The 17822-nt window shown below is 40.4% G+C and overlaps 1 protein-coding gene across 1 annotated transcript; it reads right to left on the bottom strand.

Moving 5' to 3' along the window:
* Positions 1–74: 74 nt before the first annotated feature.
* Positions 75–17463, bottom strand: CTPS1 (CTP synthase 1). The gene is made up of 19 exons (XM_015816596.1): positions 17451–17463; positions 14361–14538; positions 13401–13571; positions 12580–12680; positions 11762–11878; positions 11258–11341; positions 10921–11001; positions 10374–10525; positions 8815–8947; positions 7708–7796; positions 6403–6497; positions 5581–5643; positions 5021–5064; positions 4252–4348; positions 3312–3367; positions 3119–3215; positions 2556–2700; positions 1286–1377; positions 75–1087 (listed from the first exon to the last, which is right to left on the bottom strand). Exons 2-18 carry the CDS (start codon positions 14524–14526, stop codon positions 1293–1295), a joined length of 1776 nt encoding a protein of 591 aa, XP_015672082.1. The 5' UTR covers positions 14527–14538; positions 17451–17463; the 3' UTR covers positions 75–1087; positions 1286–1292.
* Between the last annotated feature and the right edge of the window lie 359 nt (positions 17464–17822).

Genomic DNA, 17822 nt, shown 5'->3' with positions numbered 1-17822 from the left:
TAACTCAGAGAAATGGGGAGTACATGGGGGAAAAAAAGAGTTTTCAAGTTATATAAACAGACAGAAAAGACCAATTGTTTTCCCAATGTTTTAATGAACTGAAAAGGATCTGTACATCCAATATGTTTGCAGTAACAGTTTCACCTATCTTGCTGGAAACGCAGTTTATGTAATCTGCACTGGGAAAAGATCATAAACCATGTTTTTCTGCAGTCTCCACGTCTGCAAGCTCATCCTTTCTCTCTTCTAAAGCTGCATCTGCATGTCGCTGGACACATCCTTCCCCTTGTACAAACCGGTGCCTGGGACAGCCCATATGCCAACATGAGCTCTTTGTTCTAGATAGGGTGGTCTTTCTTCAAAAAATAAGACCCTCAGTGCTTCTTTCCAGTCCAAGGCAACGCTCTCAATGAGAGGTGCAAAAGGCTACTTCTGAAAAGTCACTTTCTCATACATGCGTCCCCCTTGATGCAAGGAATTGGATCAGTTCAGGAAGCTGAACTAAAGAAAGCCATGCCCACCCCTCCAACAAATGTGTAAAATGGTAGGGGGGAGGGGGGAAAATTGACGCACTCACATTTTTGAAACACCTTTGAATGTGGCCAGACTTGCTTAGCATCAGAGTACACTGTATCTTGTGAACAGGAAAATTATACTCTTGAGAAAGGTTAAGCAATGTTAGGTGTAGCACCAGTTTATTTTAGAATACTTTAGAAGATGATAATTGCCTGCTTTGTACAACTTTCCACTGAGATGTCAACCATATAATGTACACCTCCGACAATGGAGATGAACCAAAATCCTGAACAGAGACTCTGCATGGCATCTTCTGTGAGCATTTAAAATGGCCTGTTAAACCTCCTTACATGTCCAAAATGTCTCTTCCCTCCCTCAGCTTCTGCACTTCAGGTTTGTAAGCTCACAGTTGAGCACAAGTAGGCATCAATGCCAGTTTCATGGAACAATTTCTTTAAAAAAATAAAATCAAACAAAAGAAATGATGTCTCCCAAAAATAAAAATAATTATAATAACATGATCTACAAAATCCCCGGGACGTATGGTGTCCAATGAAGAATTTCCAAACACCTGGATGGTGGGTAGGTTGGGATTGAGAGAGAGAAAAAGAGGAAGATCAGAAATATTTATATCAAATTTATCGGTATTTTAAAAATACTTAACCTGGTCATTTTGACTACCACCATCCCCTGCTCCCAAGAAATGTGATACAAGCAAACAGGGAAAGAAATAATGTTAAAAACCCAGAAAATGGAAAATAGATTTTACCAGCAGTTTACTCATGATTCACGGCAGGAAATTTCAGTTCTGTGATCTCAGAATCAGGGGAACTACTTCCACTTCTGTCACTATAGGTGTCCCTGTAAAATTCAGGCTGTTAGAAAAATAACAGGATTTCTCTTACATACATAACAAACTCTGTTCTTGGTCTACTGGTTCAGCTAGAATTTCTGGTCGCTGAGGCAAGAGAAATCGAGATAAAGAACATACTCTGATCTATTGCAAACACTGGAGATTCCCGAAGAGAAGGTTGCTTGGCTGTATTTATATAAAAAAAATTTTTTTTACATAGTGGGGACCCATTCTTGTTTTGTAACATAAAATGATCTGTTACAGGAGGACTCAGCATTAGATGGGCTACAAATGTCTTGAAAGCGTTTGCTGCCAGGCTAATTTCAAGCATAACTCAGAACCAATCTTTTTCTTTAAAAACGCAAATACATGAAAGCAAGAGAAATACTTATTTGATTAGATGCAGAAAAGAAAATACTTGGAATTCACACATCAACATAAAAAGCAGAAAACTAAATTGTAAATTAGAATTCATATTTTGCAGAAAGTGCGAAGTCTTGCATGATAATGTACATGTTCGTGTGTGTATGGGGGGAGGGGGAGAGAGAGAGACAGAGACAGAGAGAGAGAGACAGAAAGAGAGAGAGCACATCTGGATACTGATAAAATTCAATGATGCTCTTTTTACAGCCACAGCCACACACATATACACTCCATGTATTATCACTAGGAGCTTAGTAAAGCAGGGCAAATTAAAGTTAGTATTTGAGAAGTTTTCTTCCTCCTTTAACCTTTCTAACATAATTTGGCAAAGAAGCTGTTTCTGGTTTGTCATAACCCTTTTGCCAAATTTACAGAACTAGAACTAACTTGGGGACAAGGCAGAGATCAAAGTTTTTGCTTAATGGCAATGAGAAAAAAAGTAGAGGGATAATCAAACAACTGACCTTCCTTTAACCATGAACCAGAGCCCCAAATCTTCCCAAAAATATATCATCAATATACTATCATTGATGACCATCGAAAAAGACTAATTTATCTTTCACACAGAATCAAAACAGAAGCACAGTCAGAGCATAGAGGCCCTTATACTGTACTTTCCCCCACAATGCATTATTAATATTTTAGTCCAGGTGCAAGATATATCATGAAGGCTACAGTGCCAAATGGATGTAAACTTGAGCTCACACAGTCCCAAATCTCTAAGTCACTTCAAGTATTAAGGTACACGGCAGGCTGGACTTACCTAGGGGAGAGTCTGCAACCTTTCTGGAGATAATGCGAGAGTTTTCCTGCAGAAGCCAGGAGGAGGCCAAAGTAAGGAGGAGAGGGTTTTATGGGTCTGGATAGGAATTCTGGGTGATACTGAACCCCCACAAAAAAAGGATGCTCTGGAGGAGAAAGTAAGGCATGCTTTATTAGCTTAATTGCCAAAACTATTCATAAGACTACATGAGTATCCTATAAAAAGGTACAGGTGCATAGCCATGGAAGAGAATATTTGTATTCAGGGTTGACCTGGGGGATCCTTGATGCTCTCTGAGCTTGGTTGTTTTTGTTTTGCAGATGTTTTATTACCAAACTAGGTAAATCACTGATGTTATCTAGTTTGGTAATGAAATATCTGCAAGAAAACCAAACTCAGAGAGCACCAAGGACCTCACATTAGCCATCACTGATATTTGTTTTTCAAAGAACTGATGTAGCAATTCTCACTTTTTTTTCTATCCAAGGAAGATCACTTCCACAAATCTTAAAACTTTTCCTCAATTAACAATAGCAACCTTCTGGTGACAGATCAGTGCTCACCTTCCAACTCAACCACTTCCATTCGCTCTCCTTCCACATCCTGGCCCACAAATTTCATACCTTTCTCTTCAAATGAGTTTTTCAGTTCTGGATTTACCTATGAACAGACAATTACACCGGGTGATTTTTTTTTAACTGGACTTTGGAGAAAAAGGGTCCTCCCCCCACCTTTCTCTACTACAAGTAGCCATACCTCAAATCTGTGCCTGTGCCTTTCTTCCAAGTAGTCACCATCTCCATACAGTTTTCCTATGGGTGAAGAAAATATATGGCCATTTGCTTATTTGAAATTAGCATACTTGTTAACACCCTACCTTCCCCTTGCCCTTTCCTGGGATGATGTTGATTTTTGTCCTCTTACAGAAAACTTTATCAGAAAGCAGTTCTTGTGCTTACCAACATGCCACCAAAGAAAGAATGCATGAGCAATGTATCATAGGGCAAAATGTTTTGAACCAAGATGCCTCAAATGAACTAGTTTACAGAATGCATCCAAAATCTGGGACCCATAACTCCCATAGAATTGAAATTTGACCAAGTTTATAAAACATTTTGTGACCTAAACATTATCATCAATCATGTTATGACATAATACTCAATGTCATAAAACTTTTCCTGTAGTCAACTGATGTTTGACTGTGCTACACAGTTCAACATGGACTCCTTTCAAGATACAGATCTCTGAATATTTCCCTGAATTTTACAGAACTTTTTAAGTACACTAGAAGCTCTGGTAAGGAAGTATCTCTGAAACAATGACACAAGGAGTCATGGGGGTCTAGTACAGGGGTGCTCGACCTTGGCAACTTTAAGACTTGTGGACTTCCACTTCCAGAAGAGGAATTCTGGGAGTGGAAGTCCACAAGTCTTAAAGTTGCCAAGGTTGGAGACCCCTGGTCTAGTAAATACCTAAGTTTATAATACAAAGTTTGAGATATTTTTTTTTCTTTATAGAGCTACTATCAATGTCATCATGTTGCCCCAAATGTTTAGGAAAGTGGGATGGCCGTTAGCTATAATTTCCAGTACTTTAAGGCAGCCTGGGTATTTGTATAATTAAAATACAATCAGGACTCAAAAGGAAAGGAAAGGGAAAACAAAACAAAACAAAAGGAAGGCCAAGAAAAGCATACTCATGACTGAGTTCTTGGTTTGGAAGATGGTTCTCCTCTTGCCCAGCCTCATGGTCCCACCCATTTGACCTGGATTGTGTTCCGGCATGTCAATTACCTGAGAAGTTGAAGAGTATGATGTGATGGAGAAGAAGTTAAGGCAACTAAGAATACAAGCAAGTATGTAGGGAAAACAAAATTTGTAAGCTGGGTTTAGTAGTGCCTAAAAACAAAACTGATAGTTTCTGGCATTGGTAATTCATCAGAAGGGCTTAGCCCCCCATTCTGACTGCTCATACAGTATTTTTTTTATGTCTAGCATGAGTTTTAGAATATATTCACGGAACTCATAATGTGTAAAATATGTGTGTGCAACATACATACATATACAAACATGCAAACGTTTACTTTTACAGTATCTGAAGTACTCTTGAATAGAAAGTCAAGTAAAAACGTAAGAACACACATTCTTTTTGGTCAAATTGAGAGATTCACTGGCGCCAAATAAAATAAAATCTGGACTTTCATATCTACAAAACAAATGGCAGAGCAACTCATTGAGAAACACCTACCTTCAAATATCAGACAACATTTTAACAGAAGTTCATTAGTCATAGCACGATGGAGAAGTCTAATTTATTCTCATCATGATTCATTCTAATTAGACCATTTTTTACATTTCCTTTCAAAATAATTGTTGTGAGAAGGAAGGGAGGGAGGGAGGGAAGAAATGTTCTTGGTGTACATGAAAAGAAACCACAATGGATTAAAAAAGTATCATCACACTCACCACTGGATATGTAGTTTTGGGGTCAAATTCTGTAGAGTTGGCATCTGTGGATGACAGGCTTTGATCACAGAACGCCTTGGATCTTAAGAAAAAAATCTACATTTCCAGCAGAAAGCAGCTTTTCCATTAATTAGCATTAATGACAACGTAACCCAAGACTTGAAGCAAATGCTCCAACATAACATGGTCAATGCAATCCTACCCAAATCATTAACATACCATGTTGTTTATTTTAATAATCCACTACTTAAGTTGAATGTTGTAAATAGCTGCTTTCTTATTAAGATCTCTACACTTAGGCTAGTAAATAAAGCAATAAAAACATGGGAGATTTATATTTTGTATTGCGAACAATTTAGAGAATTGAAAGCTCATTCCTTTATAAACTCTTGTAAAAACTGGGTAAAGTGAAATAGATACAATTGTTTTACGAGTATAAAAAGCTTTATTGAGATTTAAATGTTCCCAGTATATTGCTACCCTACAGCAATTAGTATATTGCAAGTAATTTTAAGAATTAGCATTCTTAGGCCCAAATGTTTATTTTCCTACATCTTTACCTTGCCAACCAAGGACATTTCGGGCAAATTCCACAACGGCCAACTGCATTCCCAAACAGACTCCTGCCGAAAACAGAGCAAAGAGATATATTAAAAAAATATGCATTGGAATTCTCAAATACCCAACAGAATTCCCATTATCCTCCTCTATTAGACTCTACATAAGCAGCTGAAGATCAGGTACAGGAGGACCACTGGGATAATTTATGGCCTGACAATTATGCATCAGTCTGGCCACACATGATTTCAAAGACATCAGGTACAGGTTTATTGGGATAATACTGGACAATATTTCTTTAACTTATCATTTCAGGCAAGCTGGTACAGAAAGGACCATTTCAATTCTGGTTCACGTTCAAAGCAATTAGTTGAATTGTATTTATCTAATCGATTGACTGATTGGATTAATTTTAGAGGCCACCGAACAGTTTATGCTGTAATAAAGAACTATAGGAAAAAGTTCATATGTGGGCAGAAGAAACAAACATCCACACAGAGAAGAAAATTCAATGGACTCAACAACCACTCTATCTGCAGGCCTGGGAGCAAAGCCTAGTCTTTAAAGACTTTGGGAACATCACAAGGGTGGGTCACATGAATCTCTGCAGAGATGCTGTTCCAGAGGGTATGGGACATGACAGAGAAGACATCCTTCTTAGTTCTCAAGAGATGGTATTGATTAATTGAAAGGATCTGGAGGGCACCCATAGTACAGGTCCTACTGGACAGGCAGAAACTGTTGCACACAAAGATCTCTCAAAGAACAGACCCAATGCCTTGTAAACTACATACAAAAAATAACGTTCAAGCATATTTTCTCACCTAGGAAAGGTTTCTTCTGTTTTCTTGCCCAAGAAATGGCTTGAATTTTTCCTTCTGTGCCTCGAACACCAAAACCACCTGGAACCAAGACTCCACTAAACAAAAAGAAGGTCGTCTACTGGATAAACCTGAGCATTCACTTCACTTTTGCATTATATTTATCCCAGTCCTCTGAAAATAAATTGGACTCACAAAACAAACTACATCACAATGCACTTTGCCTAGTTTGAACTAAGGACGCTTAGTGAAAAAATCCCAGTCGTTTTGTTTATAAACCACATCCCTGGTGCTTTATTTAACAACTTTAGTGGAAACAACCATGGTTTAGCCCAGTGTTAATCCAGCAAGAATTTCTCCATATTATTGTTTATTCAAACACCACAAATAGGAAACAATAAAATGCAGAAACACCGCTCAAAATGATGAGTTTTTGCAACACAAGTCACAAGCAAAAATGAAGAAGTTTCAGGCAAGCAAGGATTTACAGCTGAAATGTGACAGGTGCAGATCATAATAACGCCCTTCTATTGAATATTGATTGTCCAGAGTTCAACCTCTAGCACCTCCAGGAAAGGCTGGGAAAACTACTTGAGCATTAGAGAGCCCCTGCCACCCATATCAATAGCACCGGGATCCCATTTGTTCATTCTGTGGCAGAATCATATTGATCATCACCAAGAGGCAACCTACAGCATGTGGCTTGTGAATAAGGAACTTCTATAATGTTATTTATAAACAAAAAAGTTAAAGGATTTTGCTATATTTAGCCTAAGGAAGAGAAGGGAACTATGATAACATTCCAAAACATGATTGGATGTCACAAGGAAGAGGGTGTGGATTTATTATCCAGAGTATCAGAGGATAAGACAAGAACCAATGGATTGAATTTTAATTGTGAAATATGGAGGGATTTCCTGACTGACAGAGCTATGAAGCAGTGAAACAGCTTGCCCCCTGAAGCTGTGGGTGCTCTTTCACAGAAAGTCTTCAAGAAAAGACTTCCCTAAGGCCCTTCTCACCATAAGATTCTATTATTCTATATGTCACCCTAATTCTATACAACTCCAAAGAATTCAAAAGCACGTGGGATTAGTACAGAGCCATCAACATAATCTTGTTTCTGATGTACTTCATCCTGTCGCTCAGTAATAGAAAATGAGGCCTGGTCCCTAACTCATAAAAGAAAGCTCAACAGGTCTGGCCTAATAAAAGCGAAGTTATCGCTGAGAGAAGTACAAAAACCCTTCAATAAAACTAGCAGGAAACATTTTCTCATCATAGAGAAGAAGACAATGAATGCCTTACTCAGCACTGCAAAGCTTCTGCCAGGCTTCATGGTATCTAACTGGCTCTTCTTGCAGTGTAACCGGTTCCAAATTAGCAGAATCAATATACTGGGGAAAAAGAGGAAGATTGTTTAATTTTAGAGCTTGAATGTCAATGTCTGTTGAACATTGCCTTGATGTACTATATTACCTGATAAAATATTGACCAAATGATTTTCACTCCTAGTCTTTATTGTTTTTTAAAACAACTTCTGTTCCAAATTATAGACCTTGAAGGTTCTTTCATCTTAAAATAGTTTAATAATCAACAAAACACACAGCTGTAAGAAGCTGATGATAAAAAAAAGATCATTTTAATGATCAAATCACCATGATGCCTTCAAAGCAATCAAAATTCTTAGAGCTTTCAGCCTTCTTTTGAGGGATTGCAGAAATTCCCTACATCAATTTTTATTTAACTTTTTGATCTCAGAAACCCTTCCCACTTTTAAAAATTATGAAGGACCACAAAAGAGCATTTGTTTGTGTGGGTTACATTGATCAATATTTACTGTATTAAAATTAACACATTCATAGAATATTTATTTATTGAATCATATAAAAATATTAAACATATTAACATAAATATTTTCATAAACTATTTTAACAAATAAAAAATAATAAGACTGACATTGTTTTATATTTCTGTGAATATCTTCAATATCTGGCAAATAGTTTTTATTTTATGCACCCAAGAGGGCCTTGGGGGACCCTCAGGAGTCCTTGAACCACACTTTAAGAAACAGTGGTGTACAGTATGTCTTTTGATTCATTTTCATTTTTATATAGCTATGGAAATGCGTGGTAGCCAACTAGGAGATTGAAGCAGTATCAACATCCCAAATATTTTCCTATACATTATGACCAATGCTTGCATTGTTGTTATCACATTATTAAGCTCTTCTAACATTGCTGTAATATATGAAGTGGGCTAGTTTTTGTGGTTGTTGGTAAACATAGTAGAATTTGTGCCAGAAGTAGCATTACCAGTATCAACTCAGGGCAGACACCCATATAGATTTTAAGTTTCAAACTAAACCAAGCAAGAAAGAAAGATATATTTTTTTAGTCAATGGAAAAAACATACCTTTATCTCAAGTTTGTGATTGATTGCTAGAGCAGAATGTTCCAAGGCTTTAATGACAGAGGCATATGAATCTGAAAACTTTGTGTATTTGCCAACCAGGGCAATAGAACAGGTCTCCAATAAGCGATCATATCTGTGTAAAAAACCAAAACCACGTATTTAATAAGTGAATATAAAAAGTATGGAATGAAAAAGTGAATATAATATTATCATCTCAAAAGAAACAGAGAAACAAAAACCAGCTGGGTGACCGACTCTCAGTCCTAGGAAGAAGGCCAGAGTAACCATTTCTGAAACTGCTGCCTAGAAAATGACACAGACGTGTCTACATAGCTGCCAGGACTCAATTCCAACTCAAAGCACCATCACCACCCCATTAAAATCCACTTAAGCCCAGCCCACACAGTCAGTAAATTGGATAAAATGCAAATTATTAAACATTGCTAAATTTATTATTAAATTTATATGCCCCCCCATCTCTGTCCAAAGCAAGCAGACTGTAACATGTACTATGTTTGGATGCAGAGGTGGCTTTATTAAAGACATCCTACAAATTAAAACATAGCTCAGCCAGAGCCAAGCTAAACAAATTGTGTCTTCAAATCAGGAGATATACTAGTCCAGCATGTATCTCCCAAAGATCCTACCATTTAAAAAAAAAAAGCAACAACAATAGCACTTATATACCACTTCACAGTGCTTTATAGCCCTCTCTAAGCAATTTACAGAGTCAACACATTGCCCCCAACAATCTGGGTCCTCATTTTACCGACCACAGAAGGATGGAAGGCTGAGTCAATCTTGAGCCAGTTAGGATTGAAGGAATTGAACTCCAGGCAGTGAGCAAAGTTAGCCTGCAATACCACATTCTAACCACTGCACCACCACGGCTTCACTATAATGGAGGATTCCAAGTCATATGCCAGGGGTGGCGAACCTATGGCACGGGTGCCAGAGGCGGCACTCAGAGCCCTCTCTGTAGGCACGCGCACCGTCACCCCAGTCCTAGGCCTTCAGCTGGGTTTTATAAAACCCTTTTCGCTTTAGGCCTCCGCCGCCGTGTGCAAAAAAAAAAAAGGTTCAATCAGTCAATTTCAACTTCTTGCGGGAAAAACAAAGATCTTGCAAAGTTGGAATTGATTGAACTTTTTAGTCCCACCCAGTCTGCCGTTACCACCGCAGCCACGCCCACCCAATGGGGCACACCCACCCGGCACTCGACGGTGCATAAGTGGGTTTTGCACTCGACGATGCATAAGTGCAGTTTGGGCACTCAAGTCTCTAAAAGGTTTGCCATCACTATCATATGCTTTTCATCTGTGGTCTGAAGTGGTGCAATCTACACTATGGCAATCTAAATTTTGGTGGTGTATGATTCATTGTTGTGGGAGTTCAATGGTTGTCTTAGCTGGTTGTGGTAACCAGACCATCATTGCAAGCAATAACATACTTTCTTTGAACATATCAAACTACACAAATTGTGTTTTGTTGTCTTAGGTTTAGGGCTTACTGTGTTGAGTGAAACTAGCCAGAATTACTGTTTGCCCAGAGAAACTCACCTGTCTGCCATCTCCTTCCACTTCATCAGCATTCTCTGGGGCTGCTTTTCAATGGGAAGGTTGAGCCTGTGTCGAAAATAATCCACCACTCCTTGCACCTCTAGCAACAGAGGAACCCGATAGATGGAAGAGACGTCATGGACACAGATTACCTGTTGCAGCAAAGCAAATTACCTGGTTAAGCAAATATTACTAAGATCTTAGAGCCACATCCCGCAAGACACATAATGATGCAAGTCCCAGCTAATTTGAAAAAAGGGGGCTTGCATACATAAAATCTGCTGCACAGAATTCTCTGATTTGACCTAGATGCAGGTCTCCCGAGCTTTGATGAAAAGGAAAGATAGGCAACCATCAGCCTACAGGCAAAACTTCAACACCTGTTTTACAATTCGTCACCACCGTGATTTGGTAATAAATGATTGAAAATGCACCCTCTGCGTTTCTTTTTTTTCCTAGACAATTAACAAGTTACATAGGAGTTCATAACTTAGATCTGTTCTGTGCATGCAGAAACAGTTACTATGTTAAGTTGAAGCAACTTTACCTGTTCTGGTTCTACATGACAAAACATGGAAATTTTTTCTTTCACTGAGGTATCCAGAGGTGTGGAACATCTGCACACAATCTAGGAAAGAAAATAGGGAAACCTTCAAAAATTTGCCCAAGGTTTAAATCTAGCCTTCAAACAGAATTTGGTTAGCTCACCAAAGAACAATTAACCACATTATACTTTCTCAGCTTCTGTGAACAGACTATTATCTCTATCACAGCAATTTATTTTATACTTCTCTCAAATTACTGAAAAACATCTTCTCATCATAAGCCTGATAGCAGTTTGAAATCCAGCCAGTATTTTTTATATACATCTTAGAAAAACTTACTAGATCTGGTGATAGACCCAGGCCTCGTAGTTCACGAACACTATTCTGGGTGGGTTTTGTCTTCTGCTCCCCTGTAGAACTTGGCTAATAAACCCAGGCCAAGAAATATAAACAAGAAGACAATGTGTCAAATTAAAATCAGATTTATTTTCCAACCTCTTTGAAAACCCTCAGGTCATTCCTGCAATCTGTTTATTCATCTATTTGTCTAGTTTGTCTAGCTTCATATGATTGAAGCAGAACAAGCAAGATGATATAAACACTCTCCCACCCTTTAGATCAGGGGTCTTCAAACTTGGCCCTTTTATGACTTGTGGACTTCAACTCCCAGAATTCCTCAGCCAGGCATGCCTGGCTGAGGAATTCAGGGAGTTGAAGTCCATAAGTCATAAAAGGGCCAAGTTTGAAGACCCCTGCCTTAGATATCCTAACCCAAAGCCTTAGAAAGAGCCACCCAGGTTCTTTAGGGCCAACACTACAAGGAATTGCCTTATGGAATCTTACCTGGGGAACTAGACTGACGTGAATATTACAGAAGTTTTCTCGCTTGACTTTGAATTGAAATTGGCGGAATGCCTCAATGAAAGGCATGCTTTCAATGTCTCCCACCGTTCCTCCGAGCTAAAATACAGACATCTAAAATTAAACATAACACTCTTTTCTTAAGTCATAAATCCTGCCCCCCAATCCCCTTTTACCATGTTCTGATTTAATACTGACTTTTAGCCAAATCTTTTCCCCTTCATCTACTTTTCTTAACTATCCTGCCATTATCAATTTTGTTTTGGATATTTTTAATATTTGCATATTAATTTTCTTGTCCTGATTAATGATTGCAATAAAGAACAGCAATGGTTTCGTATCTTTAGCAATACCCAGGTGGTAATCATCAACCAATACATTATAGCAGTGGTGGTGAACCTATGGCACCCGTGCCAGAGGCAGCACTCAGAGCCCTCTCTGTGGGCACACGTGCCGTCGCCCCAACCCGCAGCCCCACCAGCAGCCCTCCCGGAGAGTTGCCCCCGAGCGTGGCCCACGTGGAGCAGCGCAGCTAAGGACATGGCAGCCAGGCAGCGGGGACAAGACTTCGCCCTCGCGCCCTGTCGTGTGCAGTTAATGCTGTGGGGTGTGGGTGGAGGGCATGGCCACCATGGCGCTGCTGGGCCACCTGGGCGATCTGTGTGGAGGTAGTGAGAGGCCCTGTGGGCGGGCAGGGGCAGTTTTTGAGCACTCGGTCTCTAAAAGGTTCGCCATCACTGCATTACAGTATATTGTGTCTGAAATCCTGGCAAGAGACATAGAAGGCCATGGACACCAACCTCAATCACACAAACTTGGGGCTCCATGCCATCTTCATCTACTGGGATTCGTGCTTGTCTCATTACCCACTCCTGGATGGCATCAGTAATGTGGGGCACAACTGTAAAATAATAATAATAAAAAAGATACCATTTCAATAATTTCTTGTTATGTACTTGGTTTCAATTAGAATCATCTCATGTTAACACTGAATATTCATTTCTTGCTGAATTTCTGGTGATTTGATTTTATTAATTTAATCTGGATGCTATCCAACTCCAACCAATTTGGCCATTTTATTTTATCCAATAAGGTTCCTGGATACCTTATTATTCCTGTTGGCTAGTGTGACTGCATTCTCATGAACGTGTTCCTGAGTGAAAATCCTAATCTCTCCACTGTTCTGTCTTATAGCAACATGTAAATGCAACTAAAATAGTATTAGGTGTTCCAGGGATGTCGGCAGGGCAAGGTCAAAAAAGTCAAGATGGCGACCTTAATAATGCAATCGAAGCTCCATGCACACAAAAAAACTATGAAGCTTTGATCACAAGGGCTGATATCTTAATGTTTTGACTATTCCCTAAAGACATCCTTGAATTGCTCTAACAATTATTCTCTTCTTTATTTATTTATATTATTGGAAATATTTTTTTTAATAATGTTTTCAATTGCATCTCAAAGTGCCCAAATTTCTCATCTCAGGTTATAAAAATAACCAGAGAGAGACAGTAGCTACAGTACATAAACTACTAGCCATAGACTTTATGCTTGAAATTACACAAAGTCTCCAGCCAAAGGCAACAGTCAAAGGAGAATGAATCCATGTTTAATATATTACCTTGCACAGTTTTACCCAAGTAGTCTCCCTTCCTTTCCTTGTTGATGACATATTGGTATATTTTCCCTGTGGTCAGATTATTGTCTTTTGTGAGTCGGATATCAAGAAACCGTTCATAGTTACCCAGATCCAAATCCACTTCTCCTCCATCATCCAACACAAACACCTCACCTAAAACAAAATGACAACCACAGATAAGCTTTCTGTCGCCTTCTTCCATATATCTATGTTTGTGTACTGAAAGCATCTTCCAAAACCTAGCATATTCTCGATTGGTTAGCAGCGGCGATGGCAGCCAAATATCCTAGGATCTACTGTACAACTTTCTAAAGGAACATCACATTTGCTTCCCACTGTAAACCAAATCCCAGCAAGGACTCTGCAGCCTGTCACTTTCATTGTCTGAATAGTGACAACAGTGGGCTTCTCACCAGTGGTGGGATTCAAATACCTGAACAACAGGCTCTCTGCAGGCCTGGACCTCCGAGGCCTAGAAGGGACTTCCGGAAGTGACATCCACGCACTTCCTGTGGGCCGTTCTAGACCTGCGAGGCCTCCTCCTAGAACGGGCTTCCAGAAGCAACGTGGGTTCAGCCGGTTCTCCGAACTCAACCGCATTTAGCTACCGGTTCTCCTGAACCGGTGCGAACTGGCTGAATCCCACCAACGCTTCTCACTTTTGGCATTTTTAAGATGAGTGGACTTCAACACACTGATGTCCATGTATATGGACATGTATATGGACATCCCATTTTATAGGGATGACTAGGAGAGGAGCTGATGTTAAAGCAAATAAAAACAGAATAAAAACACGAGCAAACATAAATAATACATAATAGCCCAATGGACAGATTGGACTCTCTGTACTGTCCTAAATAAAAAGTATCTTCGGTACTAGAATGCGGATATACTCAGTCCTTGCTGCTATAGTAAGAAGAACAGGTTTTAATCTAATCTTACCATGCTCATAAGGAGAGAAGGTGCCTGCATCAATGTTAATATAAGGGTCAATTTTAATGGAAGTGACGTGTAATCCACATGATTTGAGGATTGTCCCAACGCTGCTGGCAATGATTCCTTTTCCAATCCCAGAGATGACACCACCTGTTACCAAAATGTACTTCATTTGTTTCAAAGTCTAAAAAAAGGAAAAAAGTTAGAGTTCTTAAAATATCCCTACTGATTTGTTGTTTTTGGCTTTGATCAGTCTTGCTGATCAATACGTATCTCTTAACATAAAACAAGATTATATTTATTGTATATCGAGCAGATTTAAAACCACAATTCAATTTTAAATTGTTATTGATTTTGTCTGCCCATTTGTTTTCCATATAAGATTACACTTTAATCGTTTTGCACTTGTCCTTGTTTTGTAAGCTACTCTGTCTACATATGCAATGCTATTTAATAAAATAAAGCACCATGTTCCCAGTTCATAAATAAGATATGAATGAAAATCAGAGTCACTTTCCACTTTTGCCTCTCCCCATAAACTAGGATATGACTTTTAAGGATTTAGCAACAAATGTACCTGCATGCTTCATGGCCTCTACAATACATAACTTAGTACCAGGTTACTCAGTTTGACAAAGGTCAGAACAACTAAAGACAGCAAACTGTTGTATTTACAATCCTTCATTTTCTTTAAGACAGTGTGTTTCAACCTTGGCACACATCTTAAGGTTGCCAAGGTTGAAAAACAATGTTTTAAGGGTTTGTGAGACAGCAAACTGCATGTGTTCCCAGATCAATATGAGGCTAAAGAACATAGCAGCAATAAATATTTTGCATCAGATTAAAAATCGGAAATAAGAAAGTCTCAGTTATAGGCATATAAACTGCCCAGAGTCACTCAAGTGTGAAAGGTGATATAGAAACTGGATGGATGGATGGGTGGACAGACAGACAGACAAACAATATAGGGTTTTCTAGAGGTGTACATTAATGTTCTCAATGAAATCATGGAAAAAGCAATATAGGATGCACAATCCTTCCATGCTGGTCATGCAAGAGGCTTCACATAAGGAAAATTCATATAAGCACAAGCAGCAGTGCAGCTGGAGAGGAACACACAAGCAGGGTTATTGAAGGACTGTTGCCAAGCATAGCCAGGATGGGGAGAAAAAGAAAAAAGTAAAAAGAGAATATTTTTAGATCAGGAAGTGAAATGTATGAAGATTTAGTAAAACAATATAATTTAATAAACAGGAATACTGCCATGAAAAATCAAAGGGAGTGTAGAAGGTAAGACCTGCCAAAGAAGATGTTCCCCATATTTTAAAGGCTGGGATACACCCTCAGGCAGAGTTGATGACAAAGAATGTTATCACAGGTAACGTGGTGAACCTGCGCCTTGAAACCTCTAGTATTTTCAGTCTGTTACTCCCTAACTTAACAGGGCTGCCAAAAAGTTACACAAGGCCAATAAACCATGCAGAACACAGCTTCTTCTAGAGCAATAACCGTGCATATGTGCACTGTGAAGCATGGGGTGGGCAGCATATGCTCCACTTTGGGTCATATGACCCAGAGAGAGAAGGCAGGCCTTAGAATGGAGTAGTGACAACAACCTGAGTCTGTGTTACTGCCTCTCCCATTGGGATGCATTGGAAAAAACAGAGGGCATGTTTTTTCCCCCCAAAGTCCCAGCTGAATCTGGCCCATTTTTAAAACTCAATCTTTTTTCTCCCAGTTTCTTCCTCCACACCAAATATGGTCCCATTCTGTGCTATTTTAAGAGAGTTATCCTCCATTTTTTGTAAGAATATTTTTTAAAAACAAGATGAAAGCTTTTGGACTGGACTTTATTGTTCTTGAACAAGTCCCCTACAAAAATTAGAATAAGAGAGCTATTTCATGTCATTGTAGAGCAGAACCCAGTGGCTTAGCAACCAGGAACCACAAAGGAATTTGGAAATAAGAGTTGAATATAAGATAGACCAACTCACTAGAAACCAAGGTTGCAATTAGAGACACATTTTGGGAGGAGGGGAGTGAATGAGAAGACCCAAGAGAAATACTGAGCATAATTAAATGCATTACATTCAATCAATGCTAATTTTCACATTGCTGATTTCATGGTGTTTCCCTCTCATGTTTTTTTTTTTAAAAAAAAACATGGTCTGAGGACCCTCTCCTGTCTGCAAAATCAAAATACCCTTCATATTTTTTTTAGAACACCCAATTAGTGTAGTGGTTAAGGCCCCGGGATAGAAATGTGAAGGCTGGGAGTTCCAGTCCTGCTTTAGGCGTGAAGCCAGCCAGGTGATCTTGAACCAGTCCCTCTTTCTCAGCTCCAGGAAGGAGGCAATGGCAAACCCCTCCGGAAAATTTGGCATGAAAACTGCAGGGAACCCCTCCAGGCATTTGCCAAAGAGTCAACCATTTGACTTGACTGTATACGCACACGCATTTTTTAAAAATTAACTTAAAAGAAGGAAGGAAGGAAGGAAGGAAGGGAATCTTGAGAGAGGAGAGTTTAAGAAACTCTGTCCTAAGCTAGCCAAGAGAAAGGAAAGATGGCAAATGGGTGTCTCTCAGACAGAGGAGAGGAGATCTGACAGGATGCCCAGAACCGCACCCTGATGCTGTCTTCAATGCAGCCCCGCATTTAGTGCCTCCTGGAGTTTTTTTCAAGAGGCTGCCGTCTCCAGGGCTGCTTTCCCACGACCAGTTCCCCAACAAACCCGTTTCCCGCCTGCGGGTCATGCAGGGGACCGGACCCTTCGCCCAAAGGACGTCACCGGGGGGGGTGGCACAGCGCAAGATCCCCCCCCAAAAAAAGAAACGGAGCTGATGAAACGCATCGTGAGAACCCAAGCAAAGGGCCCCAGCACCCCGCTCGTCTGCAGCCGCTCCCCCCGTCCACGTGGCAGCGAGGGTCGCCCCCCAAAAGATCGAGGAGACCCCCCGAAAGGCAAGCGTGGCAGCCGCTTCCTCCCCCCTCAAAGGTCCAGGGTCGGACTTATCCCCGCGCAGGTCCAGCCGGGAATGATGGGCCTTGTAGTCTGAAGAGTAGGGAGAGGTGGGGAAAAGAGCTCCCCCCCGTACCCGTGCCAAGGACCAGCCCCGACGCCGCTGTTATTCCAGCACGCGGGCGGCGGAGCAGCCGGTCTCTCCTCCTGCGTTTGACAGGCGCTGCCCAAGAGCCTCTCCGTCCTCCCGGGCCAGGCCCAGGAAGGCGCCCCGCCGTTCCCGGCTCCTCCCGAACTCCGCTCCCCTGATACTGACCCTCCACCGGGCCTGTCTACCGCGCACGCGCGCGAGCGAGGAGCCCTCCCAAGGCTTTTTTTTTTAAAAAAAAAAAAGCCCGCCCGCGTCTGGGCAGAATCTTCCGAGGCCGGGAAGAAACCGGACTGCGAACGCATGGAGCCGGCGCGCGCGTGCTTAAAACGCAGGAGGAGCCAGAGGCGGGCGGGCGCG

The sequence above is a fragment of the Protobothrops mucrosquamatus genome, unplaced genomic scaffold (assembly GCF_001527695.2).
Source record: "Protobothrops mucrosquamatus isolate PMUCROS unplaced genomic scaffold, P.Mucros_1.0 scaffold468, whole genome shotgun sequence".
NCBI classification, from domain to species: Eukaryota; Metazoa; Chordata; class Lepidosauria; order Squamata; family Viperidae; genus Protobothrops; species Protobothrops mucrosquamatus.
The sequence above is the reverse complement of the archived record's forward strand: the minus strand, read 5'-3'. Positions and strand labels throughout refer to the sequence as shown.